The sequence below is a fragment of the Castor canadensis genome, chromosome 6 (genome assembly GCF_047511655.1).
Source record: "Castor canadensis chromosome 6, mCasCan1.hap1v2, whole genome shotgun sequence".
In the NCBI taxonomy this organism is placed as follows: domain Eukaryota; kingdom Metazoa; phylum Chordata; class Mammalia; order Rodentia; family Castoridae; genus Castor; species Castor canadensis.
In genome coordinates, this window is record NC_133391.1 from 40,782,313 (window position 1) to 40,795,414 (window position 13,102).

Consider the following 13,102-nt stretch of genomic DNA (forward strand, 5'->3'; position numbering starts at 1 on the left):
TAGACATCAGGCAGGAGAGGGGGCAAGTTAACCCAGCATTGGCCTGTCACCAAGATGGAGAGCTGAGCATCTTAACATGAAAGCCTCCTTACCAGCCAACAGATGGCCTGCCTGCCCCCTCACCCAGAGGGGGAGATCTTTGACCCTTGCAGGGAAAGTTTTACAGCCTGGTACTGCCCCTGCTCTGTCCTGTGGCTGCTCTCTAATCTGGGATCTCTGTGGCTTCTCCCCAAAGCCAGTATGTCCCACCAAACCAGCAGGCAGATGTTACATTGTCCCATACGCAGCTTACCATTGTCCCTTCTTCCTAAACATTTCCAGAGATCGGAAACAGTATGGCCAATCTGATACTATTAGCTTATAGGTGTTTTCTACTGTAGCAAGAACGATTGAAGCTAGACATCAGGAAGGACTTCCATCTTGGATCACAAGACACATGTGGCCTCCACAGGTACCTATGGGCCACCAGAGACCTTGATGACGTTGAGCCTGTGAGGCACTGTCCTTCCCTAAACAAAGGCCCAAAGCAGTACCTGCTGTGTGCGGGCCAAATAAGAGGGCCCAGATTAAGATAGAACCCACATTTAGCTTGCATCAAATAGGTGTCCCAGGTGCCCTGCACAGTGTTCCCCTAACACTCCCACCAAAATCAGAGGACAGGTACTCCTACTTTACCCACGCGGAAACAGGCTCAGAAAGTGACGGAGCTGGCCCAGTGCCACACAGCCCGTGATGGAGGGCTGGATTTGAACCAAGGGTGGTTGGTGGTTTTAAATCTCACCCTATCACACTCTGCTGCTTCCCAGCCCGCCTTGCCTTCTGGTGAGCTTCTGCCGGCATCGCCTCTAGCTCAGAGTTTCTGAGATTATGCTGAATGGGAAAGTCCAATACTTCTCCGTTCAAAGATGCCAAAGACAATAAACAAATCGAAAGGTCAAGGCGAAGACCGTTCTTCATTCTGAAATTCTAACCTTCCTCCTATTCACACCCTTTGTACGATACTGTAGGGAAAATGAATGCTGCTGAAGGGGTTGAGGGTCTCCAGGCTGGCCTGGAACTCTCAACCCTCCTGCCTCAGCCTCCCAAGGGCTGGGATTACAGGTGTGCACCACTATTTCCAGCTCCTTGCATTTTATTTTCTTTTTGATGGTACTGGGGTTTGAACTCAGTGCTTCACGCTTGCTAGACAGGTGCTCTACCACTCGAGGCCTCTTTGCTCTGGTTATTTTGGAGATAGAGTCTCACTTTTGCCCAGGCCGGTCTGGACCGTGACACTCCTATTTTAAACTTCCCACCATAGCTGCAATGACAGGCGTGTGCCACCACTTCAAGCTTTTTTTTTTCTGGTGAGATGGGGTCCCACAAGCTTTTTTGCCTGGCTTGACCTGGAGCTGCAATCCTCCTGATGCCAGCCTCCCAAGTAGCTAGGATGACAGGCATGAGCCACTGGCACCTGGCATATTTTCTTATTTGACAAAATAAAATGTTGGAAATCATATATATAGCTTCTACCTCGGTGGGGCTCTCTGAGTGTGCTATATGGGTTGCTCCCGGCATCCCCATGACAGCTCCTTTCAGAGTGAGGACCATGAGTCACAGGAAGACAAGACACCTGGCTGAGACCACACGACAGGTCCGTGGTAGAGCTGGTGTTCACATTGTGCAGTGTGGTGGGTCTGCTTTGTGACCACTGCTTTCCTGCCCTGATGATGCCTCCCTCGGGGACCCAAAAGGCCTGCACACCCTGGTCCTGCTCCAGACTGACCCTCGGCCCATGTTGTCTCTCTGAGTTATCTTCCCCCAACATCACCTGGCTCCTCCAGGAGCCATTCTTGTGTGGCTCTTGATAGTCACATGGTCCATGAAGAAATCATCACACTTTCATGCCACCAAGAGCCAGAAGGGGGACCCCCTGCAGGATCAACTGGCTTTTTCTTCCTGAAAGACTTCCATCCTGTCATATTGGGGTCCCAGGTGGTGAGCACAGCCCAGCTGCAGTCAGACCCCTGCTACTTTCCCAGCCCTGCCCCCCCCCCAGGAGTCTGCAGGATCCTGATTGTCCTTGAGCCTTCCCATGGGCTACACAGAGAAGGCAAGGGACTCATGAGCAGCAATCACTGTTGGTGACATAAAGACAGGGTAGACATTTGCAGGTAAGGGACAGCTAGGAATGGGGACCACAAATGAGGACCCAGCATCTCCTGAGGAAGGAGGGTGCACAGGTGTCACAGGTTTCTGATGTGCCGTTCCTATTTTGGCTCTGTGAAGAATGTTCTTTACACCTCCCATATGCTCTGTGTATTTGCAGATATAAAATAGTTCATAGTGAAAGAGTTTGCTGAATTCTGGTTCAGGCTGGCCTTGAACTCATAATCTTCCTGCCTAAGCCTTCCAAGAGCTGAGATGACAGGTGCACAACACCACACCTAGATGAAAATTGTCAAGTATTGCCTGAACCCATTGTGAAATTACTTTAAATTGTAGGTTCAGGGAAGATCTGGTGCTTCCTTTTTTTTTTTTTTTTGGTGGTACTGGGGTTTGAATTCAGGGACTCATGTTTGCTAGGCAGGTGCTCTACCACTTGAGTCACTCCACAAACCCAGAACCTCCTGTTGAGGCTGAGACTGTCAAGAGATAGAGCTGCCATCTCCTGGGGTAAAGAGGCAGGCAGACATGATCAGAAAGACAGGCTTAGGTGTCCAGTGCTAGGAGCTACATGGAAGGGACCTGTGCAGGAGTGAAACCATGCTGTGTGATGGGGAGGACAAGTGGGACTTTTAGAACTGGATTCTGTACCAGATCCAGGCCACTGATGACAATAGAAAGAGCTCACAGATGTATTAGATTCCAGTGACAATGCAATGACATGAGTCAGTGTGGCCCAGCTCGGGTGCCTGAGGCTTCCAGACAAGTGTGCCCAGAGCACATGCACCCTCAGCACCTATGCTGGCCAGCTGTGGTCCACCTTGCTGCGTGGCCTGAGCATGTGGGGCCTGGGTGGGGGAGGGCTGGAGTCCAGAGCAGCAGCTGTGAGCTCTTGGACTGGAAGTCCCTAGAGATAAGTCAAACCCGCCAGAGCCTCGTGGGCCAGCTGGAGAGCAAAGTATGGCTGCACCACGGAGCCAGCCAAGAGAGGAAAGAACTTACTGTCTGAGTCCCTGGAGACGAGGATTGGGATGTGTGATGGGGAGGCGCTGTCACAGTTTGGGAGGCCAGGCAGCCTCTGGTCTGTCCTCCTCCCAGCTTCTGTCCTGAGCCCTGATTTCCAGCTTAGCAGTCAAGGAGCCACAAGACAGGGGAGGGCAGCTTGCACTGAATGACACAAGGAAGACGTCATTGACTGCGGCACTGGCTGATGGGGCAGGGTGACTGGGGCTGGCTGTGATGGCAGGAGCAGGGATGGAACAGTGTGGGCTGCCAGGCCACAGGGATATGGAGGATGTTCCTCTCAGGAAACAGCAACCCAGAGAAGGGAGGCGACGTGTCCTCAGGTGCATGGGATGCAGGAGGCAGAGGTGGGCATCCATCCTGACTTCCAACTCAGCTCTTTCGACTGTGAGAAGCATCTTCCCTCCTGCTTTTTGACCAGGCACAGAATGAACCTGCTTCTTGTCCTGTCAGTCACACTAGCCCTCTTTTTACCTCAACCCTTCCCAAGTACCATCTGGAACCGCAAAAGACATGCTCAGAGCCCGCATTCTGACTATCTGAAATCACTGAATTGATTCTGAGAAGGGAGAAAAAGAAGTGTTTCTGTCAAGGCTGAAAAGCCATGAGAGACCGTGAGGAATGCTGTTAGCTTTTGTCTAGAAGATGCTGCATTTCTTTGTCCTAGAAGAGCTTTGAGATTGACTGGCAGCTTCAGGGATAGCCTAATATGATTGGCCAGGCCCTCAGAAGGGGTCTCCCAGCCTGAGGAGCCCCCAGTCTTCAAATCCCTTCTAGCAAGGTCCCAGGTAATTACTACTGAGCCACTGCAGAGGTGGGAAGGCAGCCCACAACCTTACCCTCCCCAGGCCGCCCGCCTGTGGACCCTACCAGCAATCCCCCAGGCGCTGAGCCTCCAGGCATCTCCTCCTCACCCCCTTCTTCCAACTTGTGCTGAGGGCTGCCAGTCAGCCAGCCTCTGGCAGGAGAGAAGTGGGCTGAGATCTGACCCTTGCAACCTTCAGCTCCCTAAAGCCCCCAGTCCCCTGCCTGGCTCTTCAGTTGCTCTCCTGGCACTGGGAAGCCTGACCTGCCAGGGCCTGCCTGGGAGTACAGAGTCAGCTCCCTGGGGGAAGCTCCATGAGCACAGATGTTGGTGGGCCCATTCTTCTGTAGAAAGACTATCTATGAGGTCATGCTACCTTCCACACTCCTGGAAAGGAGGTACTTGTAATCTCATTTTGCAGATGAGATAACTGAGGTGCAGAAACGCTGGTATCTTACTCAAAGTCACCAACTAGTAAGCTGCAGATCCAGGGGCCCCACCCTCTTGAGCTCTCTTGCCTTTGAACAAGCTAAGGTTAATAACGACCTGTCTGAAAAGCTTGGTGGTATTTGTTTACACAAACTTTTCTGTGACCAGAGCTGCCTAAGCCCTTGGCATTGTTCTAAGTGCTCATAAGTGTGCTGTGATTACTGATCTGTAATACATTCTGAGCTGGGGTCCGTGAAATCTGTACAGCCCCGGGTGTGAAGGTAAAACTCAGCATGTGAAATAAAGTGCCTTTTCCTAGGAAGAGAGCCCAGAGTTTTAGCAAAGGTATTTGGAACCCATAAAAGTTTTGTAGATCTTGACAGCAGGGTAATTCTGATTGTCAAGGAGGTAGCGTTGAATGTGAGGGCAATCTGGCTGTGACATCTGTCACCCCACTGATTGCCAGGGTAGATACGGCTGATGTGGCAGGCTAGTCGGGTGTCCCCTTCCTCCCTTACCACTCCATGTGCATCCCTCCCGAAGCTGTGCACTTGGTCAGAGAGAACAGCCATCCCTGATAGAGGAGGACCGTTCTTCGTACTGCCCACTGGAACCTCCAAGCAAGCTCTCAAGAAGATGGCAGGAGAAAGGAAGTCTGGATTTCCCAGTGGGCTGACTTCTCCAGGAGATTCTGAGCTCAGCCCTTCAGATCCATCTCTATGGAAGGGAGGCAGGGATGAGCAGAAGCAAGGCACAGCAGCCTTGGCCAGTCCCGCTGTGAGCTCTGGGTGTAGACTGGCTTCTCACCTTGCCCTGTGCTGGGTCAAATTGGCTGAACCTTTGCAGTCCCACCTCAGTTGGTCATGGATGTGGCCAGCCCTGGGAGGGATGTGACTTGGAGTGATGCTGGTCACAAAGTTGCTCCCTGGGTTGAGGTTCTCTGTAGCTGAGACAATTCCTGATGGCTCTGATAACAGTCTCCAACAGCACTGCCGACAGCCAGCCAGTATCTTTCCTTGAAGGAGATTCTGGATAGCATGGCACCAAGTCCACCTCAGTGTCTCTGCCCTTGAGAAGGTAGTTGAGATTAAATGATATCCATCTGACAATCCAACTGTCCATCCGTCCATCCATCCATCCAATATTTATTACATACACCTTGGGATAGGCACCTGTGATTAAAAAAAAAAAAGGTGCTCATGGCAGTTGGGTGGAGAAGAGAGATAGATACACTGACATATAATTAGAACACAAAGTGGCCATTGCTAAGGAGAAGTAAGGACCAAGAATTACAAGAATACATGGGAGAGAGGACTGACTCTTCCCAGGGGGCAGCAAGTGGGTCCTGATGGAGTTCACAAGGCAGAGAAAGGCACAGGTAGGAGGGTAGGGGGCACAGGGAGGAAAGGCATTGCAGGAGAAGGAACCATGTGAGAGTCATGGTGGCCTGAGAGGGCTCAGGATGGGGTACACAGAGTGCAGAGGTGGTCAGTGGAGGATGAAGCTGGAAAAGGGAGAGGGGGCAAGAGTGGGAATGGCCTTCACCCACCATCCTGGGGAGTCACTGGGGAGGGGGTGGATTCTGTGCATTATGGCACCTGTGTTTCCGGAAGTCAGCTCTGATGGTGGGGAGGATTGACAGAATGGAGAGGTCACTAGAAACACAAGGGAGACAGATACATGGCAGGACCAGGAACTCACAGCAGGCACCCAGTAACCCTTTAAGCACAAGCCAGCTTCCTGCCTGAGAGACCCTCTTCCGACATTCACTTCCAGCACACGGGCCATCCTGCTCTTGAGAACTGGTGATGTTCCCCTGAGCAATTGCTTTTTCCCCCAAAATTTTCACTTTCCATACTTGAATCCCTGCGTGGGCTAAGCTTCACTGATGCTCTGCGTCATTATGTATGCACCAACCCAATCTCACACGGACATCATCAAAGTTCATTTTGGAGCTACTTCCATTCTACTTTTTGCCCTCTCACGTGGGCGTCCCCTCCCAGGGAACAGCCTTGTGACCTGCATGGCTCATGTGCCAGCAACTCCAGTGGATTGCCACTCAAAGAATTTGTTTTGGCAGCTGGATGTGGAGCCCCAGGTAGCAGAGGTGACCAGAACCTCCCCTAAGGTGTAGGCCCTCAGGGGAGGGGCTTAGAGGAAGTTATTCTGCTCACAGAGTGAGTCCCATCCCCAGAATGCCTGCCCAAGTCTGATGCTAGGATGGCAGCTGCAGATCCAGGAGATCCCGGATATCGTGGGTCTTTGTTGCAAGGAGACCACCAGGAGGAAAAACTGCATCAAGCTCAGGACGCATAGCGGTCACCACTGGAGTGTGGATGCTTGAGTCATGTCTGCCCTAAACTCTGAAGACGTGCTCCCTTTCAACAAATCTCAAATTGTCACCTGATCACTTCCATTGAACACATTAAACGTGCCCCTTGCTTTTGGGTGGCACCATTTGCTTTTGGGGGATGTAGATTTTCATAAAATGAAGGGCAAGAAAACACTCAGCAGATCACAATGATTTCAACACAACGACAATAACATGGGACTGAGAATTTCTCCACAACAATGTGTAAAGTGTCGTGTGTGCACAGGAATTTAAAATTTTTGTTTTCTACATTTGCTGGGTCAAAACCAAGAATAATAAACCCACAAATAAGGCACACTTAGTGTCCATGGGTTCAGCCCAGCAACCCTGGGGAGCTGCAGGGACACAGGCTATGTCCTGGAAGGAAGGACGTCCTGGGTGCTAGAAGATGGCCTTTAAGTTGAAATGAAAGGTCTGCCCATCTGTGATGATTCCAGCCTTTCCTCAAGCCGTTTGTATGGTTGGAGCAAGAAGGAAGCAGGCTGGGACACTGCTTAAGCTCAGTCACCAAGCACAGGCACCTGAACACAGGTCTCCGCTGCTCCCTGACAAAGTACCCAAAGCACAGACCCACACGACAGGCCTGGGCAGATGACCCGAGAGAGTGCCCACACTGTGGTGCGCATGGTCAAGGGACCTGCCCAGGGTGGTGAGCACAGAGACTCCTTAGAGACCAGGCATCCCACAAGGTGCTGACACCCAGACCAAGGCCTTGTTGCTGCTCTAGCAGGCGGAACAGGAAGTGGGGCAGCCTTGAGAAGAAGGCTAGGAGCTATGACAGACAACTCTATTGTTTCAGTTTTGTGACGGATGACAGGAGGCCAAATGATGAGAACCCCTCCACTCAGAACTCTCCATACCTGCTTTTCTGGGGATTCCTTTGGGACTCCATGCTGTCCCATCTGCACCTGCTCTCACCACTTACTAAGGCCCTCTGTGTGCCAGGCGCTGTGCTAGGTGCTCTGCATGCTGTATCAAGAACCTTATTAGGACATCCATTCTGCAGATGAGGAGAACGACCAGCAAATGGGGTGGGAAACTGGCCCAAGATCACATAGAAAGTAGGAGAGCTTCTAACCTAGGCCTTTGACACTTTGCCCTTCACTGTTGGTGAGAGCCCTCCAAGGGCTTCATGGCTGCCTTCTATCACACTGCCTACAGCAGAGTCCAGGAAAGCAAGAGCCAGGTCTCCTTTCCTACGTTTTTTCCATCATCTACCTGGGACGTTCCAGTCTCTTGAGTCCTTGTGCACATAGGTGGCCAGAGAGCTGGGAGCCTTGGTAATGGGGGGGCCTTGGTGGACTGTCCTCCGCACTGGAATTCAAGCAACCAGAATGCCCAAGCTGAAGGAGTCCTCAGAGATAAGCAAGCTCCCCCCATGTGACAGGTGCAAAAACTGACCCAGGAGGACTGGAATTGCCCAGACAGCCACAGAGCAATCAGAAGCATGGTGTATGCATATGTGTGCACACGTGTGGTATACACACGCTGAAGCTGGTGGAGCAGAGGCTTAACTCCTAGGCCCTGTGAATGAGTTCAGGAGAGACGGTTCTGGAGCGTTCACAGCCAGAGGAGCAGCAGCCCACAAAGGCCCATGTCCAAGGCTATTTCTAAAATTTGGTTTGTTTAATGCCAGGTAGTTGATCTGGGACAAGTGACCCGTGTGGGAGTGGGGAAATGAGATACAGAAGACAAGAAAGCCAACACAGGGTTAGTTAACGGTCAAGTCACAGTTTTGGGCAGCTGGGGTCACTCCAAGGGGACTTTTGGGAGATGGTATTGAGTGAGCCTCACAGAGACGCTGGCTGAGCACAGCCATGAAGGGACCTCAGCTTCCCAGACTTCTTGCCCAGCAACTCCAGCCACCCAAGAAAGCCAAGGGCTATGAGTGAAGGTTTTCCTAGCTCTGAGGAGACACTAGTTCCCTAAAGCATCTTGGAGACTTTTGGGGTGAAGAGGCCCTGGGTGAAGTTGCGCTAGCAATGGAAGGAGGGCTGTTTCCATGCATTCCAGGGGGAAGAAATGGCTTGAGTCATAGCAAGAAGAGTTGAAATTAGGTCCTACAAACAACTTTCTGGTGACACTAGTGAAAAGGCATACCAAAGGCGTCTAAAGCGACATCCAATCATGCAGCTTGACGGGTGGCCACAAAAGAGATTGTAGAGCAAAGCATTGTGCCTAGAATGAAGCTTCTGCGTTCGAGGCCACCCTATGAGCTCTTCTTCACTTGTAGGGGTGTGGGGAGCGACAGAGAACAGGTGGAGATAGGGCCACGAGAGGGTCCACCCTTGGCTGCTCTAGCACCAGAAGGAGCACCTGTGCACCCCAGGACCAGGTGGAAGTGACAGGAAAGGTCCTTCTTTCCTCATGGTTTGGAGCAGCTCTCAAGGAGGCAAAGTCTTGGAAGAAATCAGTGGTGGAGTTAGCCAGCTGTCCTGTGCCATGGTCACCTCAGCTACTCTGTAAAAGGGGTGGCTGCACTAGATGACCCTGAGGTCCTTTCCAGTCCTAGCCTTCTGTCACTGTCTGCTGCAGAAGCTGCTCCCAGGGCCTTCTGTTCTCTTCGCTTACAAACAGTGTTGGTACAGCACTCACCATTTGCCTAGCCCGTGGGAGAAGATGGGAATCAAATAATATCCAGCCTCTGCCCTCTAGGAAGGAATAGAGGGGGAAATAAGTCTAGTTACTGAGCACTCTCTCTGTGCTGAACACCTTGTACATACAGACTCCTGTTTTCCTCACTATAACCCCATGAGGGAGGTACTAATACACCCATTATACAGATGAGGAAACTGAGACTCAGAGACAAGGAAACATGGCCAACACCACACAGTGGTAGGACTTGAGCCCATGCTGTTAACCATTTTTCATGAAGCAGGTGTCCTAGGAGACAGAGGTGAAAGCTGTAGTCATCCAGGGAGGCTTCCTAGAGGAGTTGGCTAAGCCCTAGGTCTTGAGGGAGGGGCAGACCGTGGAGGCTGATGGAACAGGAAGTACACTGAGTACATTAACTCCCTGTCCTCTTAGTAGGCAGGAGGGCAGACGCTGTGGCTCAGCAAAGGAGGACCAAAGGGGCCCGGGGAAGAACAGAGGCCTCCCTAAACTCAGCAAGGCAAGAGCCCTCCACCTCATAGACCCAGCCCCAAAACGAGTCCACCTGCCCTGGAGGGGCTGTTAGCCAAGCAGGGCCTGACAGTGTCAGTCCCTCCCCAGACTCACTTGGGCCGCCTAAGGACTGGGCAGGCTCTGTAGCAGGGAGAGATGCGATGAGTCAGGCAGTTTTAAGAGCTGTAACTAACTTCAGCCTTCCCAAACCCCCATGAGGTGGGCACCAGTAGTATGCCCATTTTACAGATGGGGAGACAGAGGAGTAGTGAAGTTAAGTAACCTACTTAGGGTCACACAGCTGATCAGAGGCAGATCTCAGATTTGAACCCAAATCCTCGCTCTTAGCCACTGTCTTTCTTCTGAGTAGAGGCTGGCAAAAGCTGTCTGGGAAGTCCTCCCCAAGTTCAGGTTCACCCTTGCCTGGGACTCTTCCCTACCCATCAGAGCCCCTCCCTAGAGGGGACTTCAGGGACAGCCCACCAGCTCCCCTCCCGGGGAAGGCCCATCAGCAGGCAGGTCAGGCCCCACGCCCCGTGTCCCCCGCTCCCCCAACCGAGCACATTGCCTTCTGTTCACAGTGATGGCTCCTGCGCCCAGGCCGGTGGGGGCATGGAGGACTTCGTGGTGGTGGCGGCGGCGGCGGCGGCAGCGGGCAGACCCAGTGCCCATGCCCCGAAGGCTCGAGCCCAGGAGCTGCAGCAGGAGGAGGAGCGGCCGGGAGCGGGGGGCGCCTCCCCAAGGGCTGGCCCCCACCGAGCGGCCTCCCCCGGCCAGCAGCAGCCTGCGCTGGCGACAGCGCTCTGCTCCCACACCCCTGCCGCCTCCGAATACGAACTCTCCCTTGACCTAAAGAATAAACAGGTACCCAGGGCCTCCCAGGGGGGCGGGGAGGGTGGTGGAGGGCCGTGCCTTTGGGGGCTGTCCAGGGTGCCAGGGATCTCCCTCTCTGGGCACCACGTACAGGCACACCTCTCTTGTCACTGGCCTTCCTCGGAGCCCAATTCCTCAGGAATGAGCCACAGGCCACCCCAAGTCCCATCTGGGGTGGCAGGGATTGTAGCTTGTACTGCCAGACCAGTAGGCATGTGTGCAGGGCCTCTACCCTTTCACGCAGTGCAGGAAGCCTAAACCACCCCCAAAGATCCCTAGGTCGTATCTCTATGACCCGAGGAGTCCCCACCTCTACTTTACCTAGAAGAAAGAACCAAGTTTAGGTCCCCCTAAGCCCAAGGCCCAGCACGTACAGGCAAAATGAGGTGCAGAGACCATGGCCTCTTACAGGTGGACTGAGGATTTTCAAGACTAAGAAACTAGAGTTCCACTATTGGAGAACAAATCCTTGCAGAGGTTCCTGGCCCCCCTCTGCCACTTTGTGATACAGGAGGAGAAAGGGGTCTGGTTCCATGGGGCCCCATGGAACCTAAAGAAAGGATAATGCTAACGTGTGTCTTAGTGGACGACTGAGGCACAGAGGAAGGTCTGTCAGTGTGTGTATGCGTGTAGGTGCCTATGCTTAGGGAAGGATCTGATCATGTGAGAGTGGTAGGGAATAGCTTTGAACTTGGAGACGTAGACATGAAATTCAATTCTTGTTTCTCTATCCCGTGGTCTTGGGAATGCCAGGTAAGCACCCTGGGCTTTGGTTTCTTTGTCAGCAAAATTGGGAATTAGACATTCAGTCCCCTCCACGAGCCCTTCTGCCTCTAGAACCTGTAGGTTCTAAAGAGCTGCTCTTTGATCTACCAACCAAGGGGAATCTCAGGAAAGGAAGGGAGTAGGGAAGCTGGGGCTGAGCAAAGCCAGACTGACCCCATTTCTGCCTCTGAGCATTGATGCCCAGCTGTCATCCTGGACCAGGGGCCAGTGCCAGGCAGTACGCCTGGCTTTTCAGTAAAATCTCTCATGATATCTATGGGGACAAGACAGGAGTGTGTGCATTAGATGACAATATAGTCAGGTGGGTCATCGTCAAGCAAAATTAGAGAGTGAGGTGGTGAGGGGAAGGAGGAGGAAGGGAGAAGGAGGGGGAAAGAGGGAGAAGGAGAGGGAGAGAGAAAGAGAAAGAAAGGGAGAAAGGAAGAAAGGAAGAAAAGAAAGAAAGAAAGCAAAGAGCTGGGCGGGGCACAGGAGGTAGTGTGCCTGTTTGGCAAGTGCAAGGCCTTGAGTTCAAACCTCAGTACTGGGAGGAAGGAAGGAAGGAAGGAAGAGAAAAGGAAAAAAGAAGAAAGACAAAAAAACAAACAAAACTGAAAACCAAAAGCATTGATTTGCCTGTGGATTCAATTCCATAGGCCTGTCCATAGGCAAATCTGTCCATTGATTTGCCTGTGGACAGAGCAGGGCACTGTCCTCATTTCTATCCAGTCTTTGAGAAGGCCCTGAAATAGAGGCAAGAACATTACATGTACCAAACTTTCTGGAAGGGAGAACAGCTGGTTCCCTGATGACAGAATCCAAGATATTTTTTAAAATCTCATCAGGACAGAAAGATGGCTTAACTGAAAACCATCAAATGAAACAGGAAGAACCTCATGTTCTGCTCGCAGCCTTGAAGCCCCACTGTGGGGTTTCAGGTGCCTGTGGACTCCTGATGAGTGGACAGCTGGTGACATCTGCCTGTACAGAGCACAGGCCTTCGGCGGCCCTCGCAGCAGGGTAAATAAAGCCCCAAGACCAGGAAGCCACTGCCAGCAGCCTCGTGCTGTCAGGGACTGTCTGGTTCCTGGGCTTGGTTCTGCATTTCAGAGGGAAAGTGAGAACCTGTGGTTCCTGAAGGAAACTAAAATGTGCTGGGGTCATGTGGAGAAAGTGTAAGACAGGAAAAGGAGCTTTAAATGTGAAAGGGCTGGTGTGTGGGAATGATGTATTTTCTATCATTCCAGGCAAAAATAGTGGTGCTGATGGGTGAAAACTGTAGGAAGGGAATATTTTAGACTATTTAACCATTAAAGCCACTAAAAAAATAGAATGCCCTGCTTGTGGGGTAGTGCGTTCTTTCTTACTGGATGATGGGATCTGGGGGTTGGTTGGCCCATGTAAGAGGGTCCTGGCAATGAGACCAACATTTTGTACCCTTCCCCAGTACCCAGCATTCACGGACATAGTAAGACTTCACTGAGTGAAGTGCAAAGCAACAAGGGAGTATGGTACCAAGGAGAAAAATCATACTTTTACCTGCTCCATAATGACAATTCCATTTAGGAAGTATCCAGTCAATAATG

General features: G+C 52.0%; 1 protein-coding gene across 10 annotated transcripts in view; it reads left to right on the forward strand.

The window, feature by feature from the left end:
* Positions 1-13,102, forward strand: part of Iqsec3 (IQ motif and Sec7 domain ArfGEF 3) — a 105,659-nt gene that overhangs the window by 44,835 nt on the left and 47,722 nt on the right. For 9 of the 10 annotated variants that reach the window (XR_012448912.1, XR_012448911.1, XR_012448913.1 and 6 more), the window contains exon 3: positions 10,460-10,742. The exons of the other annotated variant lie outside the window; for it this stretch is intronic. Coding sequence is in view for 4 of the 9 variants with exons in the window: in XM_020176680.2 (XP_020032269.2) it covers positions 10,460-10,742 (283 nt within the window). In the remaining 5 variants the exon portion in view is untranslated. The remainder of the gene's footprint in view (positions 1-10,459; positions 10,743-13,102) is intronic. 10 annotated transcript variants of the gene reach the window in all.